This window comes from Ahaetulla prasina, chromosome 4, assembly GCF_028640845.1.
Source record: "Ahaetulla prasina isolate Xishuangbanna chromosome 4, ASM2864084v1, whole genome shotgun sequence".
Lineage (NCBI taxonomy): Eukaryota > Metazoa > Chordata > Lepidosauria > Squamata > Colubridae > Ahaetulla > Ahaetulla prasina.
This window is the reverse complement of record NC_080542.1, coordinates 115,867,152-115,880,907: the sequence shown is the minus strand read 5'-3', so window position 1 is coordinate 115,880,907 and position 13,756 is coordinate 115,867,152. Positions and strand designations below refer to the sequence as shown.

The following is a 13,756-nucleotide window of genomic DNA, read 5'->3' as shown; positions in this document are numbered from 1 at the left end:
ATGTGGAAAAAATCCACCTGTTGTTGACTATTTACTTTAATTGAATATTATGCCAGAAAAGGAATGAGTGCATTGCTATACACCACTGGTGTATAAAGTTATAGATAGTTTACACAACATAGATAGAAAGAAGTTTTTATCCTTATTTTACATTGTTAGAATTTCATGTCATCTATTATCCAAACTAAATGCAGAGAGGCAAAAGACCATAAGAAAGAATTATTATTTTTTCACACTATATACAGCTAATTTGGGATATTCACTGCCAGCAATGGTGATAACAGCAAGCAATTTGGACAGCTTTCAAAGAGAACTGAATGGGTTCATTCAGAATCAAGCTATCAATTGTTGCTAGTACTGAAGGTTTTTTACTACTCCCTGGATCATTGGCTGCATACTCAATTATAGGTTATTGGGAAGGAACTCTGAAAGGGATCCATTTTCCTCCAGCTGAATTTTATGAGATTAGCAAATTCAGATATAATATCAGGATAGTATCCTTATTTAAGTGGCCTTGTAGTTAGATACAAAAAATATAATTTAAATTGAAGCATTAATCTGTATTCTCTTATTTTATAGGAACCAAAAAGGATAAGCCCTGGAATTTTCAGAACTATGTAACACAATTATAGTGGAAAAAAAATCTTAATCTTAGTCAGCCAAATCGTATTCTTCAAATTGTTTAAAGTTTTGATGTTAACAACTTTAATTTTTCTTTTTTCTTTCTTTTTATTACTGTAAGTTGCCTAAAGTAGCCTCACAGCAAGGCAAGCAGCAAATAAATTTAATTAATAAATAACACTGAGAGGAAATGGGATGACTTTCGAAAAAGAAACATTCCTATTGCATTTCCCTATATTTTAAAATCATAAATATGTATAGTCTATATAAGTGTTACTATTAGTAAAATCAAAAATATTCCTCAGTATTTTGATTATATAATAAAATAGCATATAATTTTTATAATGGAAGCATTTATATATGATTGGAATAAAATACAAATCATGAATTATTCTATTAATTTTAAAAAATCATTTCAATTGGACAATTTGTCAGTATAAAATACATATAAATGAAGCAAGATAAAAGCATGACACTACATGCTGCAATTGAAATTGTTGGTGAGTAGAATCCTCCCTTTAGCACTTTTAATGGGATCCTAGCTACATAGCAATTGGATTTGCATTATCAAACTTATCAAATGCTGAAGATTCTCAGTGGAGTTTTAATCAGAATCTAACTTATTAAAAATTATTTACCTATATTTTCAAAAAACTTTCTGCATACAAAAGAAGCTTACTACAACACTTAGAAAAAGCTTAACACAACACTTGAAGTCATTTTGTTAATAGGTAGGTCTATTACCTCTAGCAAGTTAATATGTTGAACACTGGGGGGGAAATCCACTGTTATATCTTCCAACTCCAAATCTTAAATTTGCAGATGTGTGTTAAAAATAAGCCTCTGTGAACTTACAAAAATAGTATAAAGTATTTACTATAGAGAATTAAATAGACACTACTCCCAAATCAGATTTGACTATTGGCATCCGGTTGGATAAATCTACTGACTTTTCTTGGAAACATTTCGGAATTGGTTTGTCAGGGCCTTCTTTCTAGGGCTGAAAGTTAGTGACTGGCTTAAAATCAACCAGCTGCCTACCATGTGTAAAGCAGAGCTAAAATTCAGGCTTCCACACTATTCCAACAACTTAACTCAGGGCTGTCAAACTCCTGGCCCACAGGCCAGATGCATCATGTGCTGGCCATGTCCACACATGGTTTAACGAAGGGGGGAAAAGTCCTGATATGATACTGTCGTAATGATGTGAGTTTGACACCCATGCCTTAATTTTAAAAGTTGTGGTGATGCAAGGGTTGAAATGCAGTATTGCCCACAGCCAAGAATTTGATCCTGACCAATTCAAGGTTGACTCAGCCTTTCATCCTTCCAAGGTTGGTAAAATGAGGACCCAGATTGTTGGGGGCAATATGATATTTGTAAACTTCTCAGAAAGTGCTGTAAAACACAATGGAGTGGTATATACCGTATTTTTCAAAGTATAAAACGCACCATTTTTCCAAAAAAAAGAGGATGAAAATCTGGGTGCGTCTTATACTCCAAATGTAGCCCCACCCAGCTTCTCAAACCAAGGTCAGAGGCTGGAAAAAAGCATCAGAAAAGAAGCTTCAGAAAAAAAGGCCCCAAACAGCTTCAGAAAAAAAGTCTCCCAACAGAGCTTCAGAGGCTTTTATTCTGAAGTGGTTTCAGAGGCTTTCAGAGGCATTAAAAAAAAGTTTTTTCTGAAAGTGAGTTTCAGAGGCAGAAAAAAATAGCCAAAAAAAACCAAAACAAGGCACAGAGCTCACAACCAAGGAACCTGTTGCTAAAATTCACTTCTGGAACAGCTGATGGGGGTATTCCGGGAGGCAGATCCACCTGCCAATCAGTTTTTTTCTTATTTTCCTCCCCAAAAACTAAGGTGTGTCTTATACTCCAAAAAATACAGTAAATCTAAATACTGTTGCTATTGCTGTTGAATTGCAAGTTAAAAGACATTTATTGAAACTTCTGCTGTGAAGAAATCTACATATGAGATAAGTATTCTTTATAGAGACAGAACTTTTTTTCAAAGAATAAAAACTGAGGTTCTATTCTCATCATCAAAATTTATTTCTCTTCTAGGAAGTTTATAAATGTCACCCATATTTTAAATGTCACATACTGTCAGATTCCATATTCTGGAAGATAATACTCTGCCTACAAATTAAACAGTGACATTGCTACTAGGGATATATCAATATCTAATAAAATAGACCATTTATTTAATGGGGATTTAATATATGTGGATCCCTTTCATCTTTTAATTTAAGGGAACTCTAACCCCTAAATTCCTTATTTCAAAACCCCCCCACAAACACTTATTTCACTATTACATTAAATGAAACCTCAAACATTATAATAGCAAGTTGCGACTGTTTTGCCTACCTAGAATATTGCACGAACTGCCTACTATAGTATAGTAAAATTAAAACTACCAATTACTGTCTATTAACCCTAAATATAATAGTAATGTAATCCCAGCAGACATGTGGGCAAAGAACCATGTTGATTGTGAACAATATTTCTTTTCTTTTCCCTCATAATAACTATATCTCAAAACTATTAAATAGTTTAAAGTAAATAATTAACTGCAAACCACATTCAGAACATGCTTAAATATTTTACTAAAACAATAGCCCTTCAATTAACTTAGCTTTAAAAAGAAGTATTTTGGCTTTTAAAAATATTCAATAAATTTATACAAAATTACTAAGATTATTTTTATTACTAGGGAAAAAAAGCAACTGTTATATAGTGTAATTTCTGAATAGGAAAATGCCTGTTTCAGTAACAGAACTCATCCTTAGTAAACTTTTGTTTTGTTTACAAAGAGTTCAGATTTGAACAGAATTCAGTTCAGGAAACTACAAAATAACGACTTTTTTTTTTAAATGACCATACTTCTAGCTTGATAAGATTTAAGAATTATAGAAGAGATTCAAATGCATTAATCCTAAATCCAGTTACAAAAATTATTTACCAATTTTCTCAAAAAAAAGTTTTCAAGATGGTGTGAATAATCTTATAATCTGCATCACCTCAGTTTAATAATCCAATAAATCACAAAAAAGACAAACAAGGAGAACAGCATCATGTAGCATAGCAGTTTTGTCTGGCTTCCTCTGGAGAGGATTTTCAGTCTGCCCATTGTTGCACCAAGGAATCCACTTGTTGAATCAAAATCATTGTCCTGTTGTTAAAAACATGCAGAATTATTTTACTGTTTGTAGATTACCTATTAACTTTTAAAACATAAAGACAGAGCTTGCAATTAGTTGTATTCTGTCTGCTCATGGATCAGCAAGATATATACAATGTTTTTCAACATTGAGAGTCATGGTGGCACAGTGGTTTGAAGTACTGCAGGCTGACTTGCTGCTCCATCTAGCACAGGGATGTCAAACTCAAGGCCTGCGGTCCGGCCTGCGGAGTGCCTAAATCTGGCCCTTGGGGCCAGCCTGGAAATATCAAAAGACATGCCCCTGCTAGCCAAAACGGGCCGCAGGGGGCTGTAGGCACCCCCGTGGTCCATGGATGACCTCCCTATGGCCCGTTTTAGGCTTCCATGGCCTCCTACAGCACTCTGCTGGCCAAAAATGGGCTGCACAGGGCCTCTGCGTGGCCCGTTTTCAGTCAGCAGAGTGCGGCAGGAGGACTGGATTGGACTGGATTACAACTATGTGGCCTCAAGTAAGTGCCTGATCTGGATAGAAAACAAGCAGCATCCTCTGTTAATACTACAGTTTAATGCCAGATTTTACCTACTGTAGGTCCATTTAATCTACAATCAGCAATCTATAATTGACAGCCATTTCTATTTACTATCCTGGAAATTTACCTCTGCTGTTAGATCTTGTAATATCATGTGATTTGTGCAATTGTATTTTTCTTATTAGTTGAATAATAAAAATACAATTGTATAAATAGCTTTTCTGCTATAGAAGAAAGCTTTTCTGCTATTACTAGAAATAGTATTTGTAGTAATAAAAATACTATTAAACAGTGGGGTATAAATTTAGAAATAAAAAGTTTAATGGAGTATGAAGAATAAGTAATAAATGTTTGCCAGTAATATGTGATAGAAGAGATAGGAAAATGGATATGGTAAAAAACTGTGGAAAGAAGAGAGGGCGAAAAAATGCATCTTGAGCCTGTGTCAAACGCCCACCCTGGCCACGCCCACCCCAGCCACACATGCGTCCCTCAGTGAAATCGAGTTTGATACCCCTGCTCTAGCAGTTCAATCCTGACCGGCTGAAGGTTGACTCAGCCTTCCATCCTTCCGAGGTCAGTAAAATGAAGCCTCAGCAAATTGTCAGCATATTGTTGGGGGCAATATGCTGACTCTATAAACCACTTGGAGAGGGCTGTATAGCACAATGAAGTGGTATATAAGTCTAAGTGCTATTGGTATCAGCAACTTTCAACTCTCTGAATTGACTTCAAGCCCTGGCTTTCCATGCATTAGAACATTTTTCCTCAACTTGGCTCTCTTCAGATATGTGGACTTCCAACTCTCAGAATTACCTAATCACTTTGAATATTGCTGAAGAGCATATGTTCATGTATCCAAGCAGTACAGGTAGTCCCTGAGCTACATCCATTTGTTGAGTGACTGCTTGAAATTACAATGACATTGAAAAAAGTGACTTACGACTTTTTTCACACTTACAACTGTTGTACCACCCCTATTGTCACATGATCAAAATTTGGGCACCTGACAACAGGCATGTATTTATGACAGCTGCACTGTCCCAGGCTCATCAAAATATCATCACCTGAAAACTTTCCAGCTAGTGTCCGCCAAGCAAAATTAATGGGGGAAGCAAGATTAATTTAACAATTGCATGATTCACTTAACAACAGCACTGGTCTGCTTCACTGTGGCAAAAAAACATAAAATGGGGTATAACAGTCTTGCTTAGCAATAAAAATTTTGGGCTCTGTTATGGTTGTAAGGTGAGAACTATCTATACTCCAATTCAGAGGTGAAATGTAAAATTTGTTACTACCAGTTCTGTGGGCATGGCTTGGTGATGGTGGGGTAATGTGACTGGGTAGGCATGGCCAACTTTTTTTTTAACTTTTAAAAGCATTTTTTCTACAACTTCTTCGGCTGAAGAGGTTGTTAAAATGCTTTTAAAAGCCTCTGATGATCTGGCAACTCAGCTGGGATGGCCAGAGGAGCCTTTTAAAAGCATTTTTACAGCCTCTTCGGCTGAAGAGGTTGTAGAAAAAACACTTTTAAAGGGTTCTGATGATCCCAGCTGAGCCATGCAATCATCAGAGGCTTGGGGTTTTTTTACTTTTAAAAGCATATTTTTTTTTTTTGCTGAAGAAAAAATGCTTTTAGAAGTAAAAAAAAAACAACCTCTGATGATCACACGGCTCAGCTGGGCATGGGGGGGTGGCAGGGATTTTTGCTACCGATTCTCCGAACCATCCGCCGCCATCGCTATCGGATCAGGTGATCCAGTCCGAACCAGGAGCATTTTACCCCTGCTCCAATTGCAGAAAGCTATGTCAGAGTTTTAGCCAGAATATTGAGTTCAAATTATCACTCGGCCATAATCTCACTGAATTTATTTAGGCCTTTTACTGATTTTTTTGGTATAATTTATTAAATTGTGAAAATACTGCTTGAACCTAGAGAGAAAATGAGATATAAATTAAATAATTCCTTTGCTTTTGTTTTAAAATACTAAATTTAGACAGTGAGTTATGCAAAATGTTAAAAAAATTAAATTGTTTTCACTTGTGAGGAAATAATTATACTTCAGTGTCCAGTTTCTCTTCCCCAAAAAGGTGACAGTGGATATTTTTGCCTTTTTGGAAAATGTACCATGCATCAAACCTAATTTATTTTAAAATCCATATGCAAAATTTGGATTTTTGGGGAAAAAAGAATTTTTTGCAATTATTTATACAGAAATTTATTCTGTAGAAAAATGCAAAATTTTATAACATTTATTTTATTTATTTTTTGATTTTTATAGCCACCTATCTCTGTGATCCAGAACATGTAACATTTTAAGATGTGACACTTTTGATGTTATGTATAGGGCTAAATAATCCAAACTTATATATAAAATAAATCTACTGAAATAACAAACCTAAATCATTACAGGTAGTCCTTGACTTACAACCACAACTGAACCCAAAATGTCTGTTGTCTAGTGATGAATTTGCTAAGTGAATTTTGCCCATTTTATAACCTTTCTTGCCACAATTGTTAAATGAATCACTGCAGCCGACAAGTTAGTAACCCAGTTTATTATTTATTTATTTATTTATTTTATTAGATTTATAAACCGCCCTTCTCCCAAAGGACTCAGGGCGGTGTACAGCCAAGGTAAAAAAGAAACAATGTACAGTTAAAATTAAATTAAAAAACTTATTATACAGTGTGGCCGAAATTAAAATAGTTAAAAATCTAAAAGACCCCAAATTAAAACTAAATGAAATTTAAAATTTAAAATCTAGACAATTTAAGAAAGCCCCGCGCGAACAAACAGATATGTTTTCAGTTCGCGGCGAAAGGTCCGAAGGTCAGGTATTTGACGTAAACCAGGGGGAAGTTCATTCCAAAGAGTAGGAGTCCCCACAGAGAAGGATCTTCCCCTGGGGGCCGCCAGCCGACACTGTCTGGCGGACGGCACCCTGAGAAGGCCCTCTCTGTGCGAGCGTACGGGTCGGTGGGAGGCATGAGGTAACAGCAGGCGGTCCCGTAAGTACCCAGGCCCCAAGCCATGGAGCGCTTTAAAGGTGGTAACCAAAACCTTGAAATGCACCCGAAAGGCAACAGGAAGCCAGTGTAGTCTGCGCAGGAGAGGTGTCACATGGGAGCTACGTGAGACTCCCTCTATCACCCGTGCAGCTGCATTCTGGACCAACTGAAGCCTCCGAGTGCATCTCAAGGGGAGCCCCATGTAGAGAGCATTGCAATAATCCAGGCGGGAGGTAACAAGAGCATGAGTGACTGTGCATAGGGCATCCCGATCAAGGAAGGGGTGCAACTGGCGAACCAGGCGAACCTGGTGAAAGGCTCTCCTGGAGACGGCCGCCAAATGATCTTCAAACGACAGCCGTGCATCCAGGAGAACACCCAAGTTGCGCACTCCCTCCTTTGGGGCCAATAACTGCTTCAACAGTCAGCTGCAGCTGCAGCTGACTGTATCGGGGTGCCGGCATCCACAGCCACTCCGTCTTGGAGGGATTGAGCTTGAGCCTGTTCCTCCCCATCCAGACCCGTACGGCTTCCATACACCGGGACAGTTATTAAGTGAACCCAACTTCCCCATTAACTTTGCTTGTCAAAAGGTCACAAAAAGAAATCACATGACCTTGGGACAAAGCAATGATCATAAGTATGAACGAGTTGCCAAGCATCTGAATTTTGATCACATGATCATGGGGAGGCTGCAAAGTTGTAACTTTGAAAAATTGTCTGAAGTCATATTTTTCAGTGCTGTTGCAACTTTGAACAATCACTAAATGAACTGTTGTAAGTGGAAGACTACCTGTATTCACTTATTTTATTAAATTCAGTGATGTAATCTAAGCATGATCAAAAGGATGTTGGAATTTACTTGAGAGATTTTAAAACTAAACTCGTATATCTGAAAGTTTAGAGTTCAGCTGTGTCCATGCTCATCTAAAATAAACTGCGTAAGTAAATACATACCATTTCAGTTAATAATTTATTATGTTGTTTAACTTCTGTTCCAATTTCAATGGAAAGCTATGAGAAAAAAAGACACACATGGTATATTACAATGCATAATAGTAAATAGTGAGATAACAGCTTATTTAAGGTGTTTTCCAGATGATCCTAAAAAGGTAGGAAATAGTAATGAGTAAGATAGCATTATTTTTTCAGTCATTTCATTCATTTTCAAATATGAAATCTTTCCCTTCTGTTAATTTTTTTCCTTATGTAGCTGGGAAAAACCTGATGGTATTGCTACAGTTTGCTCTGCTCTCCAAAGCCTTTAACTAAAGACACATTAAATCGTTTTAGTTCATATTTCTTTTCTCCTTGGATAATTTGTTTCTTTTTTTAATGCTTTTTATATGTTTCAATATTTTAAAGTTTTTTATATGTTTCAATATTTTAAAGCCTACACTACAGATAATTAATGTGGAACAAAAAATGATCAACTTGGCAGATGAAATTACATAAAAAGATTAATAGTATACTAACTAGTTTGGGCTATAAATTACCATATACTATATACATTTATTTCCTATAGATTCCTTTGAAACATAATTCCACATGGTTTGGTACTCAAATCAAGTGAGCCACTGGACTGCTCAAGAAAAGACATTTTCTTAGTCCTTCAAGTGCTTTCATTTTACAGACTTTGATATGGATATACAAACATGTATTTACCAGGTATGTTAGAACAAGTAAAGAGTTAAAAGCAGGGGAGAATATTGACAATACTTTAAAAGAATAGAATTGACAAAGAGACAAAGAATTTTGATAGCTCAGCTCCATTATTGCTAATGATAATATACTTTAAACTCAGCTACAGATTACAGATTAACAGAGTTGGAAGGGACCTTGTAGGTCATCTAGTCCAACCTCCTGCTCACACAGACCTATACTAGGGATTTGAACTGCCAAACCGTCAACCTTTCTGATTAACATGCTCAGTGTCTTAGCCATTGAGCCACCTACAAATGTTGAACGTTAGCTATACAATTTTTCTATTATTATTATTATTATTATTATTATTATTATTATTATTATTATTATTATTATTATTATTATTATTATTATTATTATTATTGTTATTGTTATTATTGTTATTATTAGATTTTTATACCGCCCTTCTCCCGAAGGACTCAGGGCGGTTTACAGCCGATAAAAACACATATAACAAAAGTTAAAAATCATTTTAAAAACTAATTCAACATATGGCTAAAATTTAAAATAAATAAATAAAACCCCATTAAAAATTTAAAATTATATTAAAACTTTACTGAAGATAGCCCTGCACGATGGAATAAAAGAGTCTTCAGCTTGCGGCAGATGGTCCGGAGGTTGGGGAGTTGACAAAGCCTCCGAGGCAGCTCGTTCCAGAGGGCAGGAGCTGCCACAGAGAAGGCCCTCCCCCTGGGGATCGCCAACCGACATTGCTTAACCGACGGCACCCTGAGGAGGCCCTCCCTGTGGGAGTGCACAGGTCGATGGGAGGCTACCGGTGGTAGTAGGCGGTCCCGTAAGTAACCCGGTCCTCGGCCATGGAGCGCTTTAAAGGTGGTAACCAACACCTTGAATTGCACCCAGAAGACCACCGGAAGCCAATGCAGACCGCGCAGGAGAGGTGTCACATGGGAGCTACAAGATGCTCCCTCTATCACCCACGCAGCTGCATTCTGGACCAATTGGATCCTCCGGGTGCTCTTCAAGGGGAGCCCCATGTAGAGAGCGTTGCAGTAGTCTAGGCGGGACGTAACGAGGGCATGAGTGACACTGCAGAGGGAAGCCCGGTCTAGAAAGGGACGCAACTGGCGTATCAGGCGAACCTGATAAAAAGCTCTCCTGGCGACGGCCGTCAAATGATCTTCAAATGACAGCCGTGCATCCAGAGGACGCCCAGATTGCGAACCCTCTCCGTGGGGGCCAACGACTCGCCCTCAGCAGTCAGCGATGGAGTCAGCTGGCTGTACTGGGATGCCGGCACCCACAGCCACTCGGTCTTGGAAGAGTTGAGTTGGAGCCTGTTTCTCCCCATCCAGACCCGTACGGCCTCCAGACACCGGGACATCACTTCAATGGCCTCGTTGGGGTGGTTAGGGGCGGAGATGTACAGCTGGGTGGCGTCAGCATACAGATGACACCCCATCCCAAAGCCACGGATGATCTTAGCCAGCGGCTTTAAAAATCCATACTTAATTTGTTATTTGGCATTGAATCCCTTCCTCATTTCTTTAAAAACAGATCAAACTTGTTGGCTTAGTTGCCTTCACCACATCACTACCATTATGCCTCTAAAGCAATTGATAAAGCACCCTCCATCCTGGTGTATAGAAACTAAACAGGAACGAATCAATAAAGATTAATATAGTTTAAACCAGCCACACACTACTTATAAGATATTAGAACCAATTGTGTCATTCCATGCTTTACAAATAAAGCAATCCTCCAGGGCTACCATTGTTTCTTGAACTTTTCCAGTTGTGCATCTTCCATCTTATGACAATCTGTACTCTGTCCACCCCCCAAATCTTTCTAAGTTTGATCAATAACGAAATCATCAGATCAGACAATACAATAATTCGTAGGAAATGAACTGGCAGGACTCATCTGAAAAACAATGTCAGAGTGAAAGTAGGCAGCTGAGGAAAAATATTCATGTAATTTGGCTGCTGTTTAAAAAACTATAAAAAAACAATGCTTGGAATTATTAGGAAGGGAAATATAAAATATCCAATATTAAAATTTCCTTACACAAATCTGTGTAAATGAATCTGTGTTTGAGTACACTTCTGATCACAAAATCTTTTTTAAAAAGACTGTTGTGCAGCAGAAGGCAGCACTAAAAAAAACAATTACAGGTTGCTTAGCCCTTGCTTAACTATAATTGTTAATTGTTACTCCATCAATAAGCAAGACATCACACGACTGCAGCAGATGTGTCAGCTTTTCCCATGGTTGTTAAGTGAATCACCATGGTTGCTAGGTGAGACATTATGTGACTAGGACAACTCTTACATAGGCTTTTTTAAAAAAGGTTTTCTCTAGATAAAGAAGATTGTCGTCTGATTTTTGGACTTTGTTTTGTCCCCAAGAGAATGTATTTTCAAACTCTTTTGTTATGTTAAAAGCGAATGCAACCATAAACTATGGAATAAAGCCAGAATCAATAAAAATATAGATATGTGGAGTCTTTGGTGCTTTTCAGCTTGGTTGTATGCTTTGAAATATTTCATTACCCACTAAGTAACACTGTCAGTGCTAGTGGAATTTGCTCCCTGTTTATACACAATAGCTTGCCCTACCAACATTGGTGGGGTGTGATGTTTCTCCTTGGTATAGTTCCTTGATTAGGACATTATTTTCTGCTTGTTTTCCTTGCTTATCTGGGTGTTGGTTGCTCGAAAGGATTCATTCTGATCTTGTTTCCTTCTTAGCTTTTATATTGCCTCTTTTGAATAGAATAGAATAGAATACAATACAATAGAATTTTATTGGCCAAGTGTGATTGGACACACAAGGAATTTGTCTTGGTGCATATGCTCTCAGTGTACATAAAACAAAAGATAAGTTCATCAAGGTACAACATTTACAACACAATTGATGGTCAATATATTAATATAAATCATAAGGATTGCCAGCAACAAAGTTACAGTCATACAGTCATAAGTGGAAAGAGATTGGTGATGGGAACGATGAGAAGATTAATAGTAGTGCAGATTTAGTAAATAGTTTGACAGTGTTGAGGGAATTATTTGTTTAGCTGAGTGATGGCCTTCGGGAAAAAAAACTGTTCTTGTGTCTAGTTGTTCTGGAGTGCAGGGCTCTATAGCGTTGTTTTGAGGGTAGGAGTTGAAACAGTTTATGTCCTGGATGTGAGGGGTCTGTAAATATTTTCACGGCCCTCTTCTTGATTCATGCAGTATACAGGTCCTCAATGGAAGGCAGGTTGGTAGCAATTATTTTTTCTGCAGTTCTAATTATCCTCTGAAGTCTGTGTCTTTCTTGTTGGGTGGCAGAATCGAATCAGACAGTTATAGAGGTGCAAATGACAGACTCAATAATTCCTCTGTAGAACTGAATCAGCAGCTGCTTGGGCAGTTTGAGCTTACTGAATTGGCGCAGAAAGAACATTCTCTGTATAGACAGAATGGGTTCTTTCTATACATTGTGAGATTAAGGAGTTTTCATTATGTCTTCTGATGTCTGGTTGGTGTTCAGGGATGTGATCAGCTAGTCTTTAGCCTGTCTGTCCTACATAATAGCTGTCAGAAGAAGACTAGTAGAGGACATCCATAACAGACAGGGAAATTTTGTATATAACCAGGGAAGCAAACCCTACACTCATTCATCATCATTTTGATAGCATTACCTAGTTAGGTAAAGAATATCTGCAAATAAACAACCAAGCTCAGTAATTTCAATGATGAACTTTCGATATTCTTTTCTATTGAAAAAAATATAGATAATCAGGGTAGCCGGTTTTCAAAACCTGTCTGCTAGTAGTCAGCTCAGACATCTGGAAAAAGCAGTATGTTCTAGCTTTTTGCATGCAGACTACAGACATCCACATAGGGGAGGGGGAAAGCCAAGAAGAGAATATCTCCACATACTTCTGACTGATTGGATTATTTTCTAAGACAATCTGATACACTTGCATGCATTGAAATGTGGTCATTAGCTGGAAAAAAAATTGCCATCTCTGAAGAAAGTGATTTTATTCTTATTCCTGCTTAAAATATCTTTCTTGTCCCTTTAAATCAAACTGATGCTAAAACATCTTGGTTTTCTTTCCTTAGAAGTTGTATAATAAGTCAAGCTGGAGTCAATGTGTTGTTTTTGAAGCAAACCTGATCTCTTTTTTTTTTTTTTTGTCACACTGAGGCCTAAACCATAAAGACATAGCAAATGAATTGGCAAACAAGGACATGCAAATTGCCAGCTTTATTTATAGGGACTGGGCTGGTTTACCATAGTTTGATTTTCAGTTATAATTATTTATTTAACAGAACTGTTTAACTTTGTGGCTTATAAGTAGACTAACTTACTGATCTTTGCTGATTTATCACTCCCTTAGGAATACAATTCTTAGTCACAGTGCCAAACAAAAAAACTTTTAGCTTGTAACTAATATTTTGATTAGTCAGAAAGGGCAGCTGAAACTCAAATCCAATTATAGGTAGAATCTATTCAATGAACAAATGTACCATGCTCTCTGATGGGCAACATTGTGCCTCAATTCAATTAAACTGTTGCTATACACGGATAATCCAACCATTATGTACTCCAATCAATTTGGATGCTGCTAGTATAATGACATACTTACAGATTTTATGGCGGTGACTTTTGAACGCAAACTTTCTGTTAACTTTTCATTTTCTTCCTCATATACACTATAGCCACTATTGGTATAACCATAATTGCTGCCAGCAGCTCCTTCACCTGAAA

The 13,756-nt window shown here is 37.3% G+C and overlaps 2 protein-coding genes across 2 annotated transcripts in view; one reads left to right on the top strand and one right to left on the bottom strand.

Moving 5' to 3' along the window:
• Positions 1–961, top strand: part of LOC131198614 (probable acyl-CoA dehydrogenase 6) — a 71,715-nt gene extending 70,754 nt beyond the window's left edge. Inside the window, exon 10 of the mRNA XM_058183441.1 lies at positions 580–961. Within this exon, the coding sequence (XP_058039424.1) occupies positions 580–595 (16 nt within the window). The 3' untranslated portion in view covers positions 596–961. The remainder of the gene's footprint in view (positions 1–579) is intronic.
• BET1 (Bet1 golgi vesicular membrane trafficking protein) overlaps positions 947–13,756 on the bottom strand; it is a 31,374-nt gene continuing 18,564 nt past the window's right edge. The window contains exons 2-4 of the mRNA XM_058183443.1: positions 13,635–13,750; positions 8,288–8,344; positions 947–3,793 (exon numbers count right to left, since the gene is read on the bottom strand). Of these exons, the coding sequence (XP_058039426.1) occupies positions 3,638–3,793; positions 8,288–8,344; positions 13,635–13,750 (329 nt within the window). The 3' untranslated portion in view covers positions 947–3,637. The remainder of the gene's footprint in view (positions 3,794–8,287; positions 8,345–13,634; positions 13,751–13,756) is intronic.